Genomic DNA, 26,231 nt, shown 5'->3' on the forward strand with positions numbered 1-26,231 from the left:
AACCTTCTGGATTCCTCTATCTCCCAGGAGCTGATAAACACAGCTGGGTCGGGGGGGGGGGGTGAACTTTTTAAGCAACATAAGAGTAATTCCGTAGCTGCCACTCATGTGTCGGGGCAATCCTATAGCTTGCCACTTAGCAGTCAGTCCTATTGAAGTCAATGGGAGGGATTGCTTCCATTTAAATGTGCATATAGGACAGCAGCCTTAATCTCTGAGCATGCTCGTTCTTCCCTTTATAAGTGGGAATGTCACCCAAGAGATTGAATGCCCGCCCAAATCACCACAGGAAAAGTCAGTGGTGGAGAGAAACAGTGATGGTTCTGATATGCACCAAAGCAGGAAAGACTCTTGCTGGACGCGCCTCAAGAGACCAGACATGCCCTCAATGAATGGGATATAAGGCAAAGATGGGGGGGAAAAGCCCAGCATTAGGAACAGCCCCCATGAAATAGGCAGAGACAAATGAAGCTGTATTTCCTGCTGAAATAAATGAACATTTGAGAGCTTTCCTGGAAAACAAGCGCATGGTATATGAGCTCCTTATGACCCAGATTGTTACAGAACTGCAGCAGCTTCTGGAAGCCATTTATTAAAAGCCTCCGTATTTCACAGAGTGCAGTGCACAGCTGAGAGAGAACTCTGTGTAAACTGAAAGCTTGTAATGTGCTATATTAACAATGGACGTCCAGCCTGCACATGTTTACTTCAAAGTTAGTCCCTATGTGTTGCTTATGTCCATATTCAGATGCTGTGCGACTAGTTCACTTCGTATTATTATGCCTCTTCATTTCTTTGCAAACAGCATAGCAAATTCCTGCATTTCAGGGAGGGTGGACTAGATGAGCCTTGGGTTCCCTTTCAACTCTCAATTCTAATTGTGTGAAATGTGGCTTGGTAGGGGGCCAGCTGAAGTAAAAACCTTGTGTATTTAGTTAGGCATCAATAAAACAATTAAACAACAAAAGCTAGCTAAAAGTTTTAAATTTTCATTCCTGCATGAAATTGGCTTCCTGATTAGAAGCCAAATGTTTAGAAAGACCTCTGCGTGCCAGAAAGCCAGATAGGTTGCTAAGTATACCACCTCCTTTTCCCACTTCCTCCTCCTTCACAGACAAAACCACCTAGTTGGAAAAAACAAGAAATACATTTTAAAGTGCTCCACATTATAAAATAAATTGGTGCTGCAAAAGCAAACAAGCCAAAAAAAACCCCTAAACAAACCAATAGCAGCTTCAAAGGCTAGAAGCGTAAATGGAACAATTATTTGGTCCATTTGGGCAAGTGTAGACTTTCAACACTGGTCCAGAATGTCAGGCGCATAGCCAGCTGTTCTGATCTTTGCATAGGCAGCGTGTGGGGGGGTGATGCCTTTCCACCATGTTCTGAGCTGGCAGGGGCTGAAGTCCAACATATATGTCAGGGGAAGTCCAACATATATGGAGACCCCCCAGGCTGCTGACTTACACCACATAAGAATATATGAAGAGCTCAGGAGCTGCACCAGGCCAATGGCCCATCCTGCCAGGATCCTGTCCTCACAGTAGCCTACCAGATGCTTCTATGGCAGCCAAAAAGCTGCGCCAGAGTGCAACAGAAACTTTCCCCACCTGTAATTCCTGAGCCTCAGATGACAAAGATGAATCAAGGAACACTCCCTTCTGCTTCAGCGGAAGTGCAACCCCACCCAGAACAGGTAGCAGGATTATCTCCGGAACATGGGAAATCTCTCATCCACAAAACCTCATTCTTGCAGAGATTCGAGCTCAGTTTTTCTGCCCTCATTCAGACCAACACTGCAGTCAGACACCAATCCAAGGCTAGCATAGCCAGATGTTATGGAGAATGAGAGCCGAGTGTCATCCGTGTGCTGATGAAACTGGGCTGATACTGGGCTCCAGATTTTCTACTGACCACTTTCAACGGTTTCACATAGATGTTGAATAGCACTGGGAATAAAAGTATGCTCTGCGGTACTACACAGCACAAATGCCAGGGTGGCAGGGTGCACACCCCACTGCTACTCTCAGGACCCAACCCTCCAGTAGCCATTCACTGATGAGTAAAGAAGTGCTGCTGGGCTCCAGCTCCCAGCCACTGCAGCCGATGGTCAGGGATTGTGGCAGGTGGTGTTGACAGCATCTGGAGAGCCACAGGCTTTCCAGCACTGCCCAGGGAAATGCTTAACTAGGAATGGGCTCCTTCAGAAGGTAGTGAGCTCTGCTCCCTTGGAGATTTTTAAGATGAACTTGAATGGCCATCTGTCATGGATGCTTTAGCTGAGATTCCTGGATTGCAGGGGGTTGGACTAGATGACCCTTGGGGTCCCTTCCAACTCTACGGTTCAATGATTCTATGATTCTACAGTTCGATGCTTCTGTGATGCTAGGCCCTAGTACCTTATCAACCTAGTAGGGAACTGGATGAAATTGGGATGTGGTTTTCCTAAGGAATTGTTTTATCATTTAGGAATAAAAGCAGCAAAATATTTAATGAAGTATTGGGATTATTTTTTTTAGAAGATGAGCTTTTGTTGATATAAAGGAATGTGCAAGCTTTTGAATTACGCATAACTATTCATTGAGCAGAAAGAGACAACATTTTGTTATTGGTTAAAAGAGCCGGGCAACCTGAAAACTTGCACACTATCAGGGGCCAGTCCAACAAGTGGGGAGAACGTATTTTGTACCTCTCTGGGGCTATGGCTATATATCTTCCAAAATAAGGCCAGGGGCTGCTGCAGAGTCACTGAGGAAGTGGGACAATTAAAGGGGCACAATGTCTGGGAGACACAATGGCCATTATTTTCCATCACTTGGGGGAATTTGCTTGCAGGAAAAAGCTCTTGCTGAATAACATTGGGTTGCCACCAGGCCAAACTCGTACATTTTGTCTGGGCAAGTTCTTTTTTCAGATGCAAAAGTCACATTCACACATGCACAATATATCACCTGCAGGGCAGGAACTCGTGGCTCTCACTTGCAGACAGAGCTGTGAGTGATGGAGTCCCAAAATGAACTCCACAGAAGAGAGCGTGAGGTCCACGAGTCAGTCTCCACATTACACATCACCCCGTTTCCAGGTTTGCAGATATGAAAGAAACCTTCAAAGACCTTAGCAGAATCCAGAGTCCCCCTATTATTTCATTATTTGTTTTGTTTTGGTCTTTTGTTTGCTTGCTTGCTTGCTTGTTTTGCAACTTGTTTGAAAATACCAGGGCTCGGCCTTAAGGTGTGTGGGGAAATACAGAAGAGACTGCCTCTGGGAGTATACAGAGTCCCTTTCTCTTAGCACCGAAAGACCAACTCTTCGCTTTCCTGTGACGCAGAGGTGACTAACATGGTGCCCTCTGAAGGATGCTGAACTACAATTCCCATCAGGCTCAGCTAGCGTTGTCAGGGTGATGGGAGTTGGTTAACTCTGACTTAACCCTATCCTTGCAGCTTTTCTTGGGAATTCATAGAATGATGGAATTTTAGAGTTTGGTGGGACCTCCAAGAGTCATTTAGTCCAACGCTCTGCAGTGCAGGATCACAGCAAAACTATCCCTGACCGATGGCAAGCCAACCTCAGTTTAAAAACCACCAATGAAGGAGAGCTCACCACCTTTCATTGGAGTCTTTCTGCTATTGAACAGCTTTTTACCCTCATAGTTCTGACTGGTGTTGAGTCGGAAGCACCTTGTCATTTGAAACCATTGATTCGGATCCCGACCCTCTGCAGCAACAGAAAACAAACTTGCTCCCTCTGCCATGGGACAGCCCATCAGATATTTGAAGAAAGCTGTCAAATATTGTTTTACTTCTTTTATTTACTTGTGTTTTTTTTAAAAAAAAACTTAAAATAAACTGTTTCACTTTGCTGTCCGCTACCCTGCGACCTTATGGTGAAGGCTTAGTGTAAGAAATCTTATCAAATAGACAAAAGCTACATATCTGGATGGGGGGGGGGGAGATTCCAAATCAGACAGCTGTAGTTCATGAAAGAGCCTGAACGATCGGGCACCCTGAGCCCACCTCTGGGGCAGGGAGCCTTAGCAACATGTCAGAGTTGTAAATGAATTACTCCTATTAAGCAGGTGAGGATATGAGGCAGGAAAGAAGCCTCTCCTCAACAAGTTGCTTCTCCAGGCAGAGCTGGGAGAGATCTGCTGCTGCCAATGGTTCCGATTTGGGAGAAGGCAGCTTCCTACGTTCCTATAAGAATCCCAGGCCATGCGCTGCCCTTTCAGCACCTCGGAGAGCGAAGCACTACCCTTTCATCACCATGGAGAGCGCACCTCGCACTGCCCTCTCGGCACCCTGAAAAGCCAGTCGCTGCCCTTTCAGCACTTGGAGAGCGCCTAGCGCGCCGCGGCCATCCTGGAAGCGGCGACCTCCCGTCTCCCCAGCGGCCGAAGCTTCCCCTTTTGGCCGGTCAAGGTCGACCCCCGGCGGCGGCTGCCCGCTCCTCCGCTTCCCTTCCTCCGCGTGGGCGCAGCGAAGCAGCAGTAGCCCCGGAGGTCGCTGAGCGCGCTCCTCCGCCCGCCCGCTGCGCGCCTTTCCAGGGATCAAGTCCTATAAATATTCCTGGCTAAGTGGCCGCCGTTCATCCGTCTCCTCCCGGCCCAGCGGCGCCTCTCCGCGTCCCACCCCCGCCCGGAGCACCAGGGGAAGCGACCAGGGGAGGGGAGGGGCAGAGGAGTGGGAGGGGGGACAGGAGAGATGGGGAGGGCGCGATCCGGCAGCCCACCTGGACTACTGCTGGAACTCAGGCGCCTTCCACAGAGACACTGCAGCATATGCGAGCCTTTGGTCCAGAAGAGCCCCACAATCCTCATCGAGTTCCTCTTCGGGGCCGACCCCTCCCTCTGGAAGCCTGGAAAGTCGAGCCCCCTTTCCTCCCCCCCCCCCCCCTCCCACCACCAGCAGCCACTCCCCCCGCCCCAGCAGCTACTGGCCGCCCCGCTCCTGGCAGGCAGCGGCGCGGCCCCATCACCCGCCAGCCCAGATGTCCGGGTGAGGGGCGCATGGAGGCAGCCGGGCGACGAAGGGAGCGGCAGCCGCGAGCAGGAGTCGCCCAGAGGTTGCCGCTCTGCTCCGGCGCGACTTGGTGGGACTTTGCAGGGCTAGCTGGAAAGGGAAAGTGGGGAGGGGGAGGGGGAGGACGTCAGTGCCCGGAGGAGGCGCGCTGGGAGGCTTCGCCCTGCCCCTGCTGGCCAGCTGGGGAGATGCTCCTGCTGGAGCCGAGGCACTGGCTGGACTGGGCGGGTGGCGAAGCGGGGCTGTCTATGCAAAGGAGGGAAGGACAGTCAGAAAGAGACCCCCACGTCCAAACACACAAATCTCTCTTCTACACATTCCAACCTGGAGTCCCGTTCTCCTCTGCACCTGCTCACCTTGGGGGGGGGGCGGGTACCGAAGCACCCATTCTCCCTCCTCCCTCCCCAAGTGTAGGGAAGCGATGCCCGCTCACTTTTTACATCCCCTCCTGGGTCCCAACAAGTCTACAGCAAAGCTATCCCGGCTCAAAAGACCGTTTTCTCAATAGATACGGTTTGATTTTATTCCACGCGCAAAAACTGACTCACAGTGTCATCGGTATATCAAACGTCTGGCGCATTTAAGACTACGGGGGAGCCTATGTTCTCAATAATGGTGGAAATGGCAGGTGGAAAATACTTTTTATGCTATTTTGTATAAATCTTCATTATCTGTAAAGTGAGTCCCTGTATGAGTTAATACTTTATTATCCCTTAGGAACTGCTGCCCTCTGACTTTGCACTTTCGTCCTTCCAGGCTGTGACGCTTTAGGGTTTAGATTTTTTTTATTCTTTTTTCTTTTCGTGGTGTTTGCACTTTTGTTAATAAATCAATACAGAAAATTAAAAGTTAAAAAAATAAAAATCCGGTCCTGCCTCAGTCTCCAGCCTTTGCAACATCAGTGAAAACCCCTCCCTGCGAGCTTTCATTTTTCTTTACCACATTTATCACTCTTGAGAATTCAGTTACCAAACCGTTTCTGAAATCAAGGCACGGTACCCTGAAAACCAGGAACACCTCAAACGGTAACACACCGAGAGTTCTTTCTTTAAAAGAAAAGAACAGCAGATTCAGTCGTGTGAATTGGAGGACAGGAGAGAGTGCCTTCTGAGCATGAGATTGTGGGTTAGAGCCCCATGTCAGGGCAAAAAGATTCCTGCATTGCAGAGGGCTGGACTAGATGGCCCTGGGGGGTCCCTTCCAATTCTATGGTTCTATGGGCAAAGTGCCAGTCTCTCACCAGTGACTAGTCAGTCAATTCCTGCACACAGCGTTTCCTGTGGGTTCAGGGTTTTGTTTTGTTTTTGCAAAGAAGGAGGAGGAGGAGGAGGAGGAGGAGGAGGAGGAGGAGGAGGAGGAGGAGGAGGAGAAGGAGAAGAAGGAAAATTAAGAAATAAAATACTGTGGTGGTGAACAACAGCAATGTTATGTTCATGAAACAAGAACAAAGTATTGTACATCGTTGACAGGAAGATCAGCTCAAAGCCTCAATATAGCTGGATCTCTTCCTCTTTCAGGGAAAGCCCCAGTTAAGAGGCAGGCTTGAAGCAAGCATCTAAACATCAGGACCGCAGGTGCCTGTCTGATGCTCACTGTGGGGGACCGGCAAATTCTGTGCTGCCATGCTAAAATCTTAGTGAGCATAACAGAGGAAGCTGTTTTATACAACCAGGACTCCCCCCCCCCCCAGGAGCTCAGTTCTGTCACCTCTCCTGTGGGCGCCATTGCATTCCAAAATCTATTTCCAGAAAAATAGCACTGTATATGGCTCAGTATTGTCAACACTGGCTGGCAGCAGCTCTCTGGAGGTGCCTGCAAGGATGGTCTACCGCTGAGCTACAGCCCTCCCCCGAGGTAAATCAAACCTTGAGCACAAGCCCCTACTCAGTGCACCAGCCCTGCATGTTCCCTCAGTCCCCACCCCCCCCCAAATGCTTCTCTGCAAAGACATCTCCCCCAGTTTGCATTAAGCACAGTCCAATTCTGTGGTGAATACTATATTTGCTTATATTCCACCGTGTTCCCCCCCCCATGGGCAATCAGGGTGGCTTGCACAAATCAAAGCAGCACCAATAAAATGCAAAAAGCCAGAACCGCACACAATTGCTAAAAAGCAATCAAACTCTTTAACGGGGTGGAAACAATGATCAGAAGTAGTTGTGCAAAGTGGTTGTCACTGTCCTCATCAACAGCACGTCCAAACCGCACAAGTGTTTCTCAGAAGCGGCAAAGTTGCAAATATTGGGTTAATTTGCATTATTCCTGCCGCCTGTTGCAAGACTAATCTGCTTTTTGTGCGATGGATTCAACAGCTGGTCATGGGAGAGGGATTAGGCGCTTATGGCAAGGACCAGAACACCACCCCCACTCTTGCAGGGGGCCGGATGCGCAGCCCGCACGGCCTTCCGAGAATTCAGCAGATGCACTGGACAGCAGGACAAGAACAGAGGACCATAAGCAGTGCCTGCCGGACTGGGCCAATGGGCCCTCTAGCTCAGCACCCTCTTCTCCCAAATACATGGAGGAGAGGGCTATAGGTGGCTCCTAGCCATGATGCCTATTGCTCTACCTTCAAACTTGGAGGCAGCAATGCTTCTGAGTGCCAGGTGCTGGAAACTGCAGGCAGGGGAATGTTGCTCTTGGGCTCAGAACCTCCTTGAAGGTTTCCCATAATAGGCACCTGCTTGGGAGAAGAGGACTAGATGGGCCTTTGGCTCCCTCCAACAGGCTACTCTTACGTTTGTATGTTCTAACAGGTTGTACAGGTGCCCCAGTTTGAACCTATCGAAATTATCTTTTTATATCGAATTGTTTTCAGTTCTCTGCATATATAGAATTTTGAAGCTGCTGTTGATTCTTGATCCTTTTGCTGCAACATCGCTTTGAGGTATTTGACGACAGGCGACTGATAAGCAAAATCCAAATTAAAAGAATGCGAATGAAACCAGACAGAACTGAACACCGGCAGATAATAAAGGAGCAGGGAGTTGTGCGGAAGGTCTCTGTGACTGAAGGAGGATGAAGGGCTGTGATTAAACCAGAACTGGGATAGGAAGAGAAGGGTGAGAGACAAGCTGCCAGACATAGCCCCTTAGCCAAAGAAGCAACAGACCTTTGATGGTGTGCGTGCTCCTGGGTGGTGTGATGCAGGAACACACAGAACAGCAACACAGACCGTCTTGCTGGAGGGCACCCAAGGGAATGAAACAGGAGCAGTCCAAGCCCAGAGGTTTCATTGACCCACAGCTGGCCATTGGGATCATATGCAGCACATGTGAAAAGGATCTCGGGGTCTTGGTGGACCCCAAGCTTCACATGAGTCAGCGGTGTGATGCAGCAGCAAAAAAAGCGAATGCTATTCTAGGCTGCACCCACAGAAGTCTAGTGTCCAGATCAAGGGAAGTAATACTACCACTCTATTCTGCCTTGGTCAGGCCACACCTGGAGTCCAGTGTCCAGTTCTGGGCACCACAATTTAAGAAGGATGTTGACAAGCTGGAAGGTGTGCAGAGGAGGGCGACCAAGATGATCAAGGGACTGGAAACCAAGCCTGATGAGGAACGGTTGAAGGAGCTGGGGATGTTGAGCCTTGAAAACAGAAGACTGAGAGGAGATAGGATGGCCACCTTCAAATATCTAAAGGGCTGTCACATGGAAGAGGGAGCAAGCTTGTTTTCTCCTGCTCTGGAGGGTAGGATTCGAACCAATGGCTTCAAGTTACAACAAAGGAGATTCTGACTAAACTTCAGCAAGAACTTTCTGACATTAAGCTGTTCAGGTTGATAGTCATTACTGCATCCTGTGGCAGGGAGTTCCACAGCTAACAATGCACTTCACACTTCATTGTCTAGGCTAGTGGTTCCCAAACTAATTATGGTTACTGCCCCCTTAGTTCCATAAACTCATTTGTAGTGCCCCCTACCCTATAAAAACTTATTCAGAATAGCTGTTTGCACCACCTACTAAGAAGGTTCATAACATAACAAAATTCAAAACATTAAAATTTAATTGCAAGTTCATTCAAAATCCAATTTATAGCTATGGGTTCCCCCCCCCCAAATGTGGTGTAGTGGTTAAGAGGCATGAGTGTGGTGTAGTGGTTAAGAGCGGTAGACTCGTAATCAGGTGAACCGGGTTCGCGTCTCCACTCCTCCACATGCAGCTGCTGGGTGACCTTGGGCTAGTCACACTTCTCTGAAGTCTCTCAGCCCCACTCACCTCACAGAGTGTTTGTTGTGGGGGAGGAAGGGAAAGGAGAATGTTAGCCGCTTTGAGACTCCTTTGGGTAGTGAAAAGCGGGATATCCAATCCAAACTCCTTCTCCTCTTCTTCTTCTTCATTGGTGCATGGAAAAATAAATACATGTTCTGAACTAATCTTGTAGCTTATATATATATGGCAAATAATACTGGATGAAAAATATTTTTATGCACCCTTCCTAATGGAAATGTAAGTGTGAATGAAATTTGTAGCATAAAACAATTAAATATATAAAACTACTCACCAAACATGCACAAACCTTCACCTACCACAGACGTATGGTAACTAATTCATAAGAAAATCAATAGCTGTTACCAGTGGCTGGCTACTTTGTGACAACTCAGAGCCGTAAATACAAACGTCATGACCAAGGCAATAGCTTTGAAAGCAGCAGGAGCAGAAAGTGTAAACCGGAAACGATGGTGTTTCACTCAAGACTCTGACTTGGTCAATCATAAATCAGTGACCCATGTGCTCCGAGGGACACCCCCCCCTGCCGCCCCCATGCCTCTTAGTGCTCCCCTAAGTAATCCCACTGCTCCCAATAGGAACCACTGGTACACACACACACACACACACACACCAGTATTGCAAAATATGTTCTTCCCCACATGCCTCATTTAATACACCTCCATCAGGATCCTATTTCACACAGAAGATGTGGACTGGGGCATCCACTAACAGGAGTCCATTTTCCGTGACTGCCGGCTGCCAGTTTGAGCTGGCCTGCACATGCTGCCTGTCCCCAGACATTATCAGAAATGCTGCAAAGCTTCTGGAGTTTTCCATCTGCCAACCTACAGGGCCCAGGTGCTGCTCCCACCCCGAGGGAGCCAAGGGCACAGTAATAATTGTTGCCTCGAACACTGGCAGCCTCTGCTCCTGCAGGTGAGAAAACTGCTCCAGTCCCAGAGATGAATCACTACGCTGACATTTCATAAAAGGCAGGGACCAAAGAGCACAGTCCGCAGCCTGGGCTTGTGAGACACTCTGGCCTTGGTCAAACCACACCTGGAACACTGTGTCCAATTCTGGACAGACACCACAATTTAAGAAGCATGTTGACAAGTTGGAACATGTGCAGAGGAGGGCAACCAAGATGATCAAGGGTCTGGAAACCAAGGGATGACGGAGTTGGGTATCTTTAGTCTGGGAAAGAGGAATCATGGTCCTACAACCATAGAATCCTAGAGTTGGAAGAGACCCCAAGGGCCATCCAGTCCAACCCCCTGCCAAGCAGGAAACACCACCAAAGCATTCCTGACAGATGGCTGTCAAGCCTCCGCTTAAAGACCTCCAAAGAAGGAGACTCCACCACACTCCTTGGCAGCAAATTCCACTGTCCAACAGCTCTTACTGTCAGGAAGTTTTTCCTAATGTTTAGGTGGAATCTTCTTTCTTGTAGTTTGAATCTGTTGCCCCCTGTCCGCTTCTCTGGAGCAGCAGAAAACAACCTTTCTCCCTCCTCCATATGACATCCCTTTATATATTTGAACATGGCTATCATATCACCCCTTAACCTTCTCTTCTCCAGGCTAAACATACACAGCTCCCTGTGGGAGGGCCTTCTCGGTGGTGGCACCCGCCCTGTGGAATACCCTCCCATCAGATGTCAAGGAAATAAACAGCTATCTAACGTTTAGAAGACATCTGAAGGCAGCCCTGTTTCGGGAGGGTTTTGTTTTTTTTAATGACTGATGTTTTATTGTATTTTTAATCTCCTGTTGGAAGCCGCCCAGAGTGGCTGGGGAAACCCAGCCAGATGGGCAGGGTATAAATAATAAGTTTTTATTATAAATTATTATTATTATTAAAGCCATCACTGCCTCCTGCAGGAATGAGTTCCATAGTTTAACTATGCACTGCGTCTTCCAGCATCCAGCTTCACTGGAAGTCCACGTGTTCTACTGTCATGAGAGGGGTAAAATCTTTGCTCTTTCTCGTTCTCCATGCCCTGCATAATCTTTTTATTCCCGGAGAGATGGAGGGGAGGAAGAGAAGAGTTGTAGGGAGCAGCTTGTCATGTTTCCCAGCTATTAAATTAAGTTGCCCTGGCACAGAACAGAGACAAGGTTATGTTTGGGGTGGATTATGGATTTTAAATAGATGCTGCTGATTAAAATAAGAAGAAGAGGGGGGGAAAACAGCCTGAGCTTTTTGGAAACAAGTTCGGCGATTTATCATGGAAAGCTTTCGATGTGTCCTTTTTATAGCACCCATTTTCCAGTTCTAGGCACCCTGCAAGGAAAGAATGCAATGGGCTCCTTCGAAGGGCTGGGCAAGGAGTCCGTGCTGCTATCCTGCAAGACACAAGGGCCCTATCCTGCAGCTCAGCCAGCAAGAGGTTCTGTTACTGTGTCATTGAATAGATAATCTCTGAAATGCCTGCTTAGTCAAGTGCATATGGATTGACACAGGCAGGCAATTCTACCCAAGATGCCATCCATTCCCCAGATTCCCCGAGGGTCATCTAGTCCAACCCGCTGCAATGCAGGCATCTCAACTAAAGCGTCCTTGACAGATGGCCATCCAACCTCAGCTCCGAAACCTCCAAGGAAGGACAGTCCACCAACTGTCGACGAAGTCGAAAGCTTTCACTGTCGAACAGCTCTTGTTTAGTTGGAATCTCTTTTCTTGTAACTTGGAGCCATGGGTTCGAGTCCTACCCTCTGGAGCAGCAGAAAACTAGCTTGCTCCCTCTTCCATGTGACAGCCCTTGAGATATGTGAAGGTGGCTGTCATTTCTCCCCTCCGTCTCCTCTTCTCCAGGCTAAACATACCCGACTCCCTCAACCGTCCCTCATAAGGACCCAGTTCTCCAATCTGAATCCCGGTTCTGTATTTTGTGGCATTCGCTACCCCTTCCAGTTTGCTGTCATCTGCATCCCCTCAATTCCTTCATCCACGTCATTTATAAAGACAGTGAACAACAACGGGCCCAGGACAGAACCCTGCGGCACTCCACTGATCATTTTCCACAGGATGACGAGGAACCAGCAATGAGCACTCTTTGGGTTTCAGCTACAAATCCACCCAACAGTGACCTTGTCCAGCCTACAATTTACCAGCTTCCTCGCGAGAATATCACGGGCACGTTGTCAAAAGGCCTACTGAAATCAAGATACATTATGTCCACTCCATTCTCCTGATCCACCAAGCTTGTAACATTACCTAAGAGAGAAAGAAATGAGATTCATCTGGCATGACTTGTTTTTGAGAAACTCATGTTGGGGTCTTTAGCATCCTTTCTTAAGTGTTCGCAGACTGCTGAGTTATCTGTTCTAGGACCTTTCCTGATATCGACATCAAGCTCACCAGCCAGTAGTTACCTCCCACTGTGAAAGGATTTATTCCTAATTGCTGGCCTAGGCAGGCATTTAAAAGTTTGGCACGGAAGGTTCCCACTGAATCTCCAGTGTCAGGGAGTTCCACAGGACCAGGATGATGACACTAAAGACTCAGTTTCTCACCGTTGTCAAATGACCAACGACGCTCTTGCAGATGTTCTCCATTGACTGAGCTGGTATCATCGGCCAAGTATGGCTTCCCTTTCCAGACAACTCTCTCAGATCCTTCATAAATGTAACTTCTAGGCCTGTTTCCACACTCATTCCTGGCATGCACTGCAACCTCCTTCCCAGCCCTACTCACGAGGAGGACCAGTTCCTTCCAGGCCTGGTGCACAGTCCCAGTGCAAAGCAGAAGGCAGGAGAAGGGCACAGAGCTAGACAGCTGCCTCCGCCTCTCCTTAACTCACTAAAGTGGATTGAGGGAAGGAAGACATCTGTAGCCTTGATCGCATAAGAGGTTTATCCCCAGACGTATAAAAGGCTCCCAGCAAAGATGATCGCTTATCAAGAGGGACGCACGCAGCCTTGGCATTTGGAGAGCCCTGGTTGCACAGGCACAAATCTATGTGGCTTGTAAGACACTCAAAAACAATCAGGTTTCTGAGCCTAAAGAAACGACATATTTTGCCTGAGAATCTCAAGTTTAACAAATGCTAGAATTACTCTCTTTTAAAAATAAAAGCTGTTTTGTTCTGATTCATCCAGGGAGAGGCAACTGCTCTCCCTCGCCACCTCTGGAGAAGCCCACGCTCCAGTCTGAAATTCTGGAGAGCCTCTTGGCCAGAACAAGGATTTGTCTTGTTGAGGATCACGCAGGGAGTTCAGAGCTGAGCTTGGGTCATCTCGGCTTAGAGCTCAAGCCCCACAGCACAGCATTCTCCATGGTGCGCATCTTGCAATTTTTGAAATGCAAATTCATATGAGCATCTATCAAAGCAAGGAGAGGTAGTGGAGGCAGTGTGGTGCAGTGGTCAGAGTGTTCGGAGATCTTGACTCAGAAGTGAAATGAAGTGACCTAGAGTGTCTTTCTCTCCTCTTCCCCCCCCCCTCCTAGCCTAGCCTACCTCACAAGGTTATTATGAGGATGATGCAGAGATGGGAGGTTTGAAGGTCTAAGCTTCTTGGAGGAACAGGAAAGTATAAGCAAAAATGGAAGGTCAACACCAATGCCCTTTAAAGTGTGCATCTGAGTTGGGGAGGGGGAGAGGTCTGTGACTGAGAGGTTCAGCAGTGTCACTGCAGATCCTGAGCAGCCCCCCTCCAGCATCTTGTGGAGCAGCAACTTAAGGTGGAAACATTTCTTGGTCCAGCCGTGGCTGCCGGGACAGAGGTGGCCTTGCCTGCCTAACTTGTGTGCTGAAATCTCCACGCAGAAGCACCCAAGGTCTAGCACATGGGTAGGCAAACTAAGGCCCGGGGGCCGGATCCAGCCCAATCGCCTTCTCAATCTGGCCCGCGGATGGTCTGGGAATCAGTGTGTTTTTACATGAGTAGAATGTGTGCTTTTATTTAAATTGCATCTCTGGGTTATTTGTGGGGCATACAAATTTGTTCATTTCCTCCCCACCCAAAATATAGTCCATACCTCCACAAGGTCTGAGGGACGGTAGATCGGCCCATGGCTGGAAAAGGTTGCTGACCCCTGGTCTAGCAAAGTGCTTCCTAAAGCAGCCAGCCACAGCCTTCCAGCTAGCCTAGAAGCAGGAGTCATGAGAACAGCTACATCCTGTGGTTTGTCACCAGCACCAGGTATCTAGGGATAGACTGCCTCCAACTATGGAGGCTCCATGGCTGAAATAAATAAATAAATAAATAAATAAATAAATAAATCATTTGTATGCCACCCATCTGACTGGGTTGCCCTATCCACTCTGGGCAGCTTCCAACCAATGAAAACATTAAGCACAGTAAAACGCCAAACATTAGAAAGAAACAGCCCCCATCCATAGGAAGGGAGTGAGAAAATGCTCCTCAGGTTTTCTCCTTTGCTCCTTTGTATGTCTGAATATCCAAACCAGCGGACCCCCCCCCCAGTGGGCAATGGCTCCTGCTGGGGTGTGTGGGGTTACCTGGGGGCTCTAAGAGGTGAGGGGGGCAGGGGGCTCTGAAGGTGCAAATGACTCTCAGATCTTGATAAGCTGGTATTGTTTTTTCATCAATTAAACTTCATCAATTAAACCAAGCAGTTTTAATTGGATTTTGAATAAAGGGTGCAAGTAACTGTTACTGTTTTTAATGCTATCTGTGCAAACTGCTGTTCTGAATCCAGCTTTTTGGTTTATTTATTTTTTGTGGAACTAAGGAGGTAGTGCCCTGAACAAGTTTGGGACCCACCGATTCAAACTCTCAGGGCTCTGCTGGTAATTTTTGTGGGATGTGAAACACAGGAGCAGTCAAGTACAACATGCCTAGAGTGGACATAGAAAGGGGGATGTCTGTTTCTCCTGAGCTGGGACAGACTTCCTCTGCATGTGACAGGAGGTGGGTGTGGCATCACCTGTGCAGGTAAAACAAAACCACAGGCTAGTCGCCATTTCTCTCTCTTTTCGACTCACTTTCAATGGAGCAACATGTGCTTAGGCAAGATACTCTCTTGGCCTCCACCCAAGAGAGGAGGAGCAGCTATTGCCCTTATGGAATAGTCTCCTAATGTATATTATATTTTCTAAGCTAAAAGTCTGCCTTCTGGGATCCGACTGTGAACAGATGATACTTGTAAGTAAACTCTTTATACTTTTATAGAAGACTGTGTCGTGTCTTATTTTAGGATGGAATTAGAAGGGGGAAATACCAGGACAGTATTGTTATAGAGGTTCTAGCGAACCTGAGCAAGCTATCTGCTGTGTGTGTTTAAAAAGGGGAATGTAAACTCTGCTAAGTTCTGGGACTTGTTAACACAAGTTGGAATACGATATAATAAACAATATATCCTCTCCTGCATCCCTAAACATTCCCACAAGTTTCAGTAGCAAGAGGCGTATTTAAGAATCCTGCACCGCTGAGAGATGCAGCTTTCCTTCCCCATGTGCTGCTGAGTGCAACCCTCAGATAAGCTGCACTAGGAAAACAAGAGACACTTGGAGCTTCCTGAAGTAATTTCCGTTTTCATGCACCCAAGTCAAGCTTTGTCAAGAACAGGGAGAATCACCCAGATCTCTCTGCAGCTGCCCGACTTCCTAAGTCACTTGAAGAGACATGACCTTTGTGCATCTGGTCCCTGAATTTTGCTCTTAACTTTGTTCATTTTCCCTCTGCTGCCTCAGTGGTGTAGCATTGGGGGGGGGGGCGAAGAGGGGCTGCTGCTCCAGGTGCAATTGGTTGGGGGGGTTTGCAAAATTTCAAAAGAAAAATAAACCGCTTTGAGGGGCTTTTTTTAAACAATCAAATGGCATAAAATCATGAAATACAATAAAAATAAGAATTGGTTGGAGGATGTATGGCAACTAACAGATTGAGGTTGAATCCTGACAAAACAGAAGTACTCTTTTTGGAGGATAAGGGGCAGGCAAGTGTTGGGGACGCCTTGGTCTTGAATGGGGTAACTGTGCCCCTGAAGGACCAGGTGCGCAGCCTGGGAATCATTTTGGACTCACAGCTGTCCATGGAGGCGCAGGTCAATTCTGTGTCCAGGGTGGCTGTTTATCAGCTCCATCTGGTACGCAGGATGAGACCCTACCTGCCCGCGGACTGTCTCACCAGAGTGGTGCATGCTCTGGTTATCTCCCGCTTGGACTACTGCAATGCGCTCTATGTGGGGCTACCTTTGAAGGTGACCCGGAAACGGCAACTAATCCAGAATGCAGCAGCTAGACTGGTGGCTGGGAGTGGCCGCCGGGACCACATAACACCGGTCCTGCGAGATTTACATTGGCTCCAGTATGTTTCCAAGCACAATTCAAAGTGTTGGTGCTGACCTTTAAAACTAATAATAATAATAATAATAATAATGTTTATTATTTGTACCCCACCCATCTGGCTGGATTTCCCCAGCCACTCTCGGCAGCTTCCAACAAAAATCAAATACATTAAAATATCACACATTGAAAGCTTCCCTAAACAGGGCTCAATATACCTGAAGGAGCGTCTCCACCCCCATCGTTCAGGCCGGACACTGAGGTCCAGCTCCGAGGGCCTTCTGGCGGTTCCCTCCCTGCGAGAAGCGAGGTTACAGGGAACCAGACAGAGGGTCTTCTTGGTAGCGGTGCCCGCCCTGTAGAATGCCCTCCCATCAGGTGTCGAAGGAAATAAACAACTATCTGACTTTAGAAGACATCTGAAGGCAGCCTTGTTTAGGAAAGTTTTTTTAAACGACTGATGTTTTAATGTGGTTTTAATCTCCTGTTGGAAGCTGCTCAGAGTGGCTGGGGAAACCCAGCCAGATGGGCGGGGTATAAGTCATAAATTAATAATAATAATAATAATAATAATAATAATAATAATAATAATATAATAATAATAATAATTTTATTAATAAAAAGATCCAGCAGGCCCTTCTTCTGTTCTTCTCTTGTCATCAGCCCTTCCGGTTGGCCTGCCTCTGGACAAGATACATGATGGGAAGCCTTGCTTGCAGTGGCCCCCACAATGCGCAGTGGCCTTCCCCATGAAAGGTGATCCCTTAAACGATCTTAAGTGAACAAATGAACAGACTAAACTTATGCAATCTGGCTCATAGTCAGGTATTCTGTAGCTGTGATTCCTGCAATGTTGGGGGGGGGGTTAGACTAGATGACCCTTGGTGGTCCCTTCCAATGCTACAGTTCTATGACTCCATGAAATATGGGACCCAAGAGGAGCGAGTAAAATTCCCTTGGAATTCAAGACATTTAATTCTCAACAAATAAGAATTAAACTAATTATGTTTTCTTCTTGTTGAACTACTTATCATTTTTGCTGCTTGGCTGTGAGTTTGCCGACTGTTCCTGCGCACGTACAAAGTGCTTCTAGTTGCCAACGAACTGCAGGAAGGAGGCTTTTCACGGTGAATGGTGACTTCTTGCTCAGAGCTGTGCAGAACCACCAGGTGGCAGCAAAGGATTTCTAAAGGCGACTCCATCGATTTCTGTTGTCTGCGAGAGCCAAGGTAGGCAACTGAGCCTCAATTAGCCCACAGCAGAGAAAATACTGAAATCAAGTTGCATACACCCCCCCCCCCAAAGCAGGCCATATTAATTGCAACTGCCAAGCTGTATTCTGTGTGTATATTATAACTGCCCTATCATAAAATATCAAGACAAATAGTCTCCCCATTTTCCACTGAAGTCATTCCAAAAACTTCCTCCTGCCTCGGTGTTCTCCAACCTAGGGGGGCCCTCCAGATATTTTTGGACTATGAAATCATACAATGGTAGAGTTGGCAGGGAACCCCAAATGCCATCTACCACAACCTCTGCAATGCAGGGGGTCACAGCAAAGAGTCCCTGACAGATGGCAGCCCCACCTGGGTTTTAAAGAAGGAGATCCTGCCGTCTCCGAGGGAGTCCGTTCCACTGTCAAACTGCTCTTACCGTCAGAAACAAATGTCTATTTCAACAAATGTCTATTTCAACCCAACAACCAGCAGAGAAAATGAAAGCTGGAAACACATCACCCCTTTTCCTAGCCCAGAAATACCTAACCTGGAAGAATCAACCACATCATCCCAGCTTTTCTTGTTTGTTTCTGATCTCCCCCTCCAATTCCACCCAGAAGTCCAGTGTCAAGGCCAGTTGCTTTGAATGGTCACACACTACTGCCATCTCCACCCCAAACTTTGTGATATGAAAAGTTACAGGATTTCAGCAGGTAGCGGCAGGATAGGCATCAACCAGGAATGAAGCAGGGTGCCCAGTCCCAAAACCCTTGCAGCACTGTTATGGAAATGATGGGGGGGGGCGCACTTCTTTACAGTTGTTACAATGTACAAACTATTATGCCTGAATATATCCTTTTGACTTGACAGCTCAGGGAAGATACCTAGCTTATAAATTCGTAGAAAATTCATACTTTAGCCGACTCTCCTCATTCCAACACCATTTTAACCCTTGCAAAAAGGTGAATTTGGACTCCACCTCCCTCCATGAACCAAGAAGCAGGAAGTCATGCAGGCAGCAGGAACAGGGCATCCCACCATAATTCCCCAAGCGTGAGAGCACAGACATGCCCCCCCCCCACCGAGGGAGTGACCAGGGGTGGCATCAAGAGACATCCGCAGAGGCAGTTGAGCAAGTCAGGTGTTCTGAAAGCCCACCTCCAGACAAGTCCTGAGGGCAAGGAGATGTCAAGAGTTTTATTGTTCTTTTGCTGATGGGGACTTAAGAGGTGTTGGGAAAGGTGTCTGATAAAGTGACCTAATGTTGAACTTGTGTAACCCCTGCATAAAAGGTAAAGGGACCCCTGACCATTAGGTCCAGTCGTGTCCAACTCTGGGGTTGCAGCGCTCATCTCGCTTTAATGGCCGAGGGAGCCAGCGTACAGCTTCTGGGTCATGTGGCCAGCATGACTAAGCCGCTTCTGTCTAAACCAGAGCAGCGCATGGAAACGCCGGAGCGGTACCTATTTATCTACTTGCACTTTGTCGTGCTTTCAAACTGCTAGGTGGGCAGGAGCTGGACCGAGCAATGGGAGCTCACCCCATCGCAGGGATTCGAACCACCGACCTTCTGATCAGCAAGCCCTAGGCTCTGTGGTTTAACCCACAGCGCCACCTTGTATACCCCTCTCCATTTGTGACATGCAGGTGATGTGGTGATGATGTATCAGTGATGCCACTCAAAGTGTATTCTGGGGGAAAGAGGGAAGTTTTAAACAAGGATGTCACCCCATTCTCGGGGTTCTTACTCCTTGGGGGACCTGTTGCACAACAATAAGATCATGGTCTACTGACTGCTGTTTTGCTCCAAATTACTTGGCTGGAACTTCCTTCTTTTACTGACCGCATGGACCTGCGGGGGACTTGCAGCCCAACGAGCTGGGCTGTTGAGTAGTCTCTCACCCCGGATTTTTTTCCTTAACAAGCCAAAACAGTCTTGAGAGAGGGACCCCCTACGTAACTGCCTAGATCCCATCATGGGCGCAAATCTCCATGAATGCATGCAATATAAATGGTATCTGGATGAGGCCTTAGGAAGACAGGCAGGACTCAGCCACGCCCTCTGACTTTTGCACTTATGATGTTTACTTGATTTGCTGCAAGCTGACATTTTTATGAGTTGGCTTGTGATAAATATTCGTACACCTACAACACATGCAGTTGTCTTCTCCAGACAGGCCAAGGTCTGTAGCTCAGCGGTAGAGTATCTGCTTGCATGCAGCTGGCCCCAGGTAGGGCAAGAAAGACTCCTCACTGGAAGACGTGCAGAGGAGGGCAACCAAGATGAACAAGGGTCTGGAAACAAAGCCTTATGAGGAATGGTTGGAGGAGCTGGGTGTGTTTAGCCTGGAAGAGAGGAGATTGAGAGGAGATATGAGAGCCATCTTCAAATATCTAAAGGGCTGTCACACAGAAGATGGAGCAAGCTGGTTTTCTCCTGCTCTGGAGGGGAGGAATCAACCCATGGATTCAGTTTACAAGGAAGGAGATTCCGACTAAACATCAGGAAGAGCTTTCTTCCTGAGAGCCAGGGTGGTGTATGTGGTTAAGAGCGGTGGACTCGTAATCTGGTGAACCGGGTTCGCGTCTCCGCTCCTCCACATGCAGCTGCTGGGTGACCTTGGGCTAGTCACACTTCTCTGAAGTCTCTCAGCCCCACTCAGCTCACAGAGTGTTTGTTGTGGGGGAGGAAGGGAAAAGGAGAATGTGAGCCGCTTGGAGACTCCTTCGGGTAGTGATAAAGCGGGATACGAAGAGTTGGACACGACATGAACAACTGAACAACAACAAAGCGGGATATCCAATCCAAACTCCTCCTCCTATTATTATTATTATTATTATTATTATTATTATTATTATTATTATATTCTGATGACAGTAAGAGCTGTTCCGCATTGGAACCGTCTTCCTCAGGAGAATGTGGACCTCTCCTTCCTTGGTTTTTAAGCAGAGGATGGCATCCTGTCATGGATTCTTTAGCTGTGATTCCTGCATTGCATGAGGCTGGGCTAGATGACCCTTGGGTGTCCCTTCCAACTCTATGATCCCATGATTCTAAGCCTGGGGGGCATCTGCAGTGTAGAGACAGTTCTGAGCTGGGTGGACTAATGCTCTGACTCAATACAAGCAAACTCTTCCTGAGTGTCGTCTTCAGAGACAAATGGAGGAGGAGGAGGAGGAGCACGATTTCCACCAGAGGGGGCGGGGCTCACCCTAGATGAAAGCCTCTTCCTCTAAAAGGATGACGACCCTTTGGCAGGTCATAATTAAAGCTCCCTTGGGTGTCTTCTGTTTCTCCTCCTCCTTTCACTCTCCTCCATGACAATCATGAATAATTACTCTAATGACCTTCTCCCAACTGACATCTCTCTATAAATGGAACAATTACTGGTGGGTAGGTAAGAGGGAGAGGAAAGGCAGGGCAGGGCTGAGGCAGCCGACCCCCCTTGCTGCTACTCCCAGCACGGATGATGCATCCCTCTGCCCTAAGATATGTCGCACGGAGCCCTATCAAGGTCAGAAAAATATTTAGCCTGAAGAAGAGAAGACAGAGGTGATAGGAGAGCCCTTTTCAAATATCCGAAGATCTGTCACATGGAGAAAGCTTCTTTTCTGCTCCTCCAGAAGGTGGAACCCAAACCAAATGACAAGAAAGGAGATACAAATATTACTATTATTATTATTTCAGGTATTTGAGGGTTTATTTATTTATTTAAAAAGATCCTGCTGTGTTTTATCAAAGCACACACACACACATTTTTATTATTATCTCAGGGCTCTTCAGAAGTCTACAGGCAACATTTTGGACAATGTGACCCTGCAGAGAATACCTAGCAGTCAACCAGCTCTTAATTATTCTAAGGTAAGAAAGAACAACCCCCACCTCACCTTGTCCTAAGGGATTATGGAGGGAAGAATGTAAAGTAACTAAGGCAAGAAAGTATCTCCCTTTTACTTGCCCCTGGATCTATTTGCTGGCATTTTGGCAGGTTTGATCCACTCAGAAGAGGCACCTGTGCCTACAAATTTCACCCACTTTGGCCAAAAAGAGAGTAGTTACAGCCATTTTTAGATCTGCATGTCCCCATATCAGAATTTTTAAAAAACTGTAACAGGTACGAGGTGAATCTTGGGGTCAAAGCACACTCCTAACAAATGTTAATTTGAACCAATAATGATGCATTTCATTTAGATCTCAGCCGATTCCTTCTCAGAAGGTTGGGGAAGGCTGGGCTAGAGCCTCCTCCCAGATGTTGCTTGAATCATCTTGAGCTGCAGAGTGGCCTTTGCTTCCAGGAAAGGAGAGCAGAGTCAGTCCTTAATGGCTTCGGTGGCAGAGAGCCACTTGGGCTAAGGAGGTCGGTGCTGGCAACTGTCGCCGGAGTTCATTACGGCTTAAAATAAACTACTCTCCTTCCCCGTTGCCCGCTATTTGATCTGTGAGCTCAGAACGAGCCCTGTGGTTGAAGCAGAGGAGAACGTAGCACCCTCTCCTGATTGATAAGAAAAGCTTTCTCCACCAGAAAGCATCTGGAATGAATGGTCAATGTGAAAGGATGTATGAAGAAAAGGCGGCTGGGTGGGCTTTTCAGAAGAAGGGTGCTCCAAGGGATGCACATGGTATGAGATAATAATAATAATAATAATAATAATAATAATAATAATAATAATAATTTATTATTTATACCCCGCCCATCTGGCCGGGTCTCCCCAGCCACTCTGGGCGGCCTCCAACAAATATCAAAATACAATACAGAGTCACAAATTAAAAACTTCCCTAAACAGGGCTGCCTTTAGGTGTTTTCTGAATGTCAGGTAGTTGTTTATTCCCTTGACTTCTGACGGGAGGGCGTTCCACAGGGCGGGCGCCACTACCGAGAAGGCCCTCTGCCTGGTTCCCTGTAGTTTTGCTTCTCGCAGTGAGGGAACCGCCAGAAGGCCCTCGGCGCTGGATCTCAGCGTCCGGGCTGAATGATGGGGGTGGAGACGCTCCTTCAGGTATACAGGACCGAGGCCGTTTAGGGCTTTAAAGGTCAACACCAACACTTTGAATTGTGCTCGGAAACGTACTGGGAGCCAATGCAGATCTCTCAGGACCGGTGTTATGTGGTCCCGGCGGCCACTCCCAGTCACCAGTCTAGCTGCCGCATTCTGGATTAATTGCAGTTTCCGGTCACCTTCAAAGGTAGCCCCACGTAGAGCGCATTGCAGTAGTCCAAGCGGGAGATAACCAGAGCATGCACCACTCTGACAAGACAGTCTGCGGGCAGGTAGGGTCTCAGCCTGCGTACCAGATGGAGCTGGTAGACAGCCGCCCTGGACACAGAATTAACCTGCGCTTCCATGGACAGCTGTGAGTCCAAAATGACTCCCAGGCTGCGCACCTGGTCCTTCAGGGGCACAGTTACCCCATTCAGGACCAGGGAGTCCCCCACACCCGCCCGCCTCCTGTCCCCCAAAAACAGTACTTCTGTCTTGTCAGGATTCAACCTCAATCTGTTAGCCGCCATCCATCCTCCAACAGCCTCCAGGCACTCACACAGGACCTTCACCGCCTTCACTGGTTCTGATTTAAAAGAGAGGTAGAGCTGGATGTCATCTGCATATTGATGAACACCCAACCCAAACCCCCTGATGATCTCTCCCAGTGGCTTCATATAGATATTAAAAAGCATGGGGGAGAGGACAGAACCCTGAGGCACCCCACAAGTGAGAGCCCAGGGGTCTGAACACTCATCCCCCACCACCACTTTCTGAACACGGCCCAGGAGGAAAGAGCGGAACCACTGTATAACAGTGCCCCCAGCTCCCAACCCCTCTAGCCGGTCCAGAAGGATGTTATGGTCGATGGTGTCAAAGGCCGCTGAGAGATCCAGCAGAACCAGGAACAGCTCTCACCTTTGTCCCTAGCCCGCCGGAGATCATCAACCAGCGCGACCAAGGCAGTTTCAGTCCCATGATGAGGCCTGAATCCTGATTGGAAGGGATCCAAATGGTCCGCATCTTCCAGGCGTGCTTGGAGTTGTTCAGCAACCACCCGCTCAATCACCTTGCCCAAGAATGGTAAATTTGAGACTGGGCGATAGTTGGCCATATTGGCTGGTCTAGAGATGTTTTTTTAAGAAGCGGTTTAATGACCGCCTCTTTCAGCGGGTCTGGAAAGATTCCCTCGCAGAGGGAAGCATTCACCACCGCGCAGAGCCCATCGCCCAGCCCTTCCCGGCTAGCTTTTATAAGCCAGGATGGGCAAGGATCTAGGAGACAGGTGGTCGGTTTCACTCGTCCAAGCAGCCTGTCCACATCCTCGGAGGTAACAGATTGGAATTGATCCCATGAAACATGACTAGACAGGGCTCTAGCACTCTCCCGCCCCGGCCCTGCTCCCACGGTGGAGTCTACCTCCTTCTGAATCTGAGCGACTTTATCTGCAAAAAAACTTTGCAAAAGCATTGCAGGAGATCTTGGGGTCCCTACCAGACCCCGGTGACAAAGGTGGTTCTGCTAGGTTGCGAACCACCTGGAAGAGTCTCCTGCTGCTGTTTCCTGCAGATGCAATAGAAACAGCGAAGAAGGTCCTCTTCGCTGTCGCCATTGCCACTTGGTAGGCTCGAAGTTGAGCTCTAGCCCGTGTCCGGTCTGATTCAGAATGAGTTTTCCGCCACCGGCGCTCTAGCCGTCTCAGCGACTGTTTCATCGCCCTCAGCTCCGGGGAAAAACCACGGAGCTGTCCGGGCTCCATGCAATCGGAGAGGACGCTTCGGAGCCAGACAGTCAATAGCCCTGGTTAACTCCGCATTCCAGCGGGCCACCAGGGAATCAACTGAAAGGCCATCAACATGGGATAATGCATCCCCTACCACTCTCTGGAAGCCAATTGGATCCATTAAGTAGCGGGGGCAGACCATCTGAATCAGTCCCACCTCCCTGCAGAGGGGAAGGGTCGCAGAGAAGTCCAGTTGCACCAGGAAGTGATCTGACCATGGCACTTCTTTTGTTTCACTTTTACTTAGTGTCAGATCACCAACATCCATAGAGGTAAACACCAGGTCTAAGGCATGTCCGCGGCTATGAGTTGGACCAGACTTATTCAGGGACAGCCCCATGGAGGCCATGCTTTCCACGAAGTCCCGAGCGGCCCCTTGTAAGGTCGTGTCGGCATTGTGGATGGAGGATTTGTGATCCATGAGAGGCAGTCAAGTACAACATTCCTTGTAATGCTAGAGAAGACATGTGAGGGAATGTCTGGTCCAGCCACTTGAAAACTTCCTGTTCCTCTTGGCTGGAGCATCCTTCCTTCTGCATGTGATAGAAGGTGGGCGTAACCTTACCTGTCCAGGTAACAAAAAGACGAGCCACGCAGCATCACTCTCTCTTTTTCACTCTCTCTTTTTCGTTGCACCAGCATTTTAGCTAAGACTGCCCTGCTAGCTTTTCAGCTAGCAGAGGCCCTGGGTTTATTCCCCCATATGGGGTAGATCTACATGTACATATTTGTAACTAAGTCTGCCTTCGGGGATCCAACAGTGAACTGATGTGAGTAAACTTATTTTATTGACTTTGAATAAGATTGTGGCAGGGAACCTAACAGAAATGTACAATACAATCTGAGACAGACTGAATTGTATAATAGTGAGAGGCTCACACGAGCCTGCAACCAGCTATCTGCTGTGCATGTAAAAGGGGGAATGTAAACTCTGCTAAGTAAAGGAACTTGCTAGTGCAAGTTTGGAAGGTTATTCAGAAACCATATATCCTCTCCTGCCACCCTGAACATTCCCATACATGGCTCTATCTTGAAGACTCCACATCACCATACAGTCACCTTTCAGTGATGATAGCAAAAGACCTACTCAGCTAAATGCCCGTGAGACTTCCTTGAGTGCTGGGTGCGCATGCCAGACTCCAGGGAACCCATGCATACCATAAAATTCACAATCCAGACTCAAAATGCTAAAGCAAAACATACTAAGCAGTAGACCCTAAAAATAACAGTCGGGAAATTCCTGAACAAGTCAACATAAGAACATGAGAAGAACCTGCTGGATGAGGCCAGTGGCCCATCTTGTCCAGCATCCTGTTCTCACAGTGGCCAATCAGATGCCCCTTGCCCTAGTGGGAGACCAGCAAGCAGGATCTGAGCACAAGAGCAGCTCTCCTCTCCTGTGGGGTTCCAGCAATCAGAATTCAGAAGCACTACTGCCTCCAAAAACGGTGATTTTGGTGTCTAAAACACAGCACAGCAGATGCCTCTCAGGCTGCACAGACGCAGGTCCCCAAGAGGGTCGGTGTCACTCTGCAGCTGTACACCGAGGCATCTGGTGGGCATGCACTTGGTGGTGACCCATAGCCCGCCACGAAAGCCCACAATGCTCAGTTGTCCTGTCTTTTCCCAGTGTGCTGCAGGAGCAGACGGGCAGCCCAGCTGCCCAGCTGCTCATCAAATGGAGCACCGCACGGGGAATTAAACATCAGGCGACACGCAGCCAGCATCCTCCCGGCTGACAAATCTGCCGTCTTTCAGGTTACTGG

The 26,231-nt window shown here is 48.5% G+C and overlaps 1 protein-coding gene across 2 annotated transcripts in view; it reads right to left on the bottom strand.

The window, feature by feature from the left end:
• The window catches only part of FGF12 (fibroblast growth factor 12), a 215,718-nt gene that overhangs the window by 134,536 nt on the left and 54,951 nt on the right, over nucleotides 1-26,231 (bottom strand). Inside the window, exon 1 of one of the 2 annotated variants that reach the window (XM_033150934.1) lies at nucleotides 4,732-4,842. The exons of the other annotated variant lie outside the window; for it this stretch is intronic. Within the exon in view, the coding sequence (XP_033006825.1) occupies nucleotides 4,732-4,819 (88 nt within the window). The 5' untranslated portion in view covers nucleotides 4,820-4,842. Of the gene's footprint in view, nucleotides 1-4,731; nucleotides 4,843-26,231 lie in introns of those variants that run through there. 2 annotated transcript variants of the gene reach the window in all.

The sequence above is a fragment of the Lacerta agilis genome, chromosome 5 (assembly GCF_009819535.1).
Source record: "Lacerta agilis isolate rLacAgi1 chromosome 5, rLacAgi1.pri, whole genome shotgun sequence".
NCBI classification, from domain to species: domain Eukaryota; kingdom Metazoa; phylum Chordata; class Lepidosauria; order Squamata; family Lacertidae; genus Lacerta; species Lacerta agilis.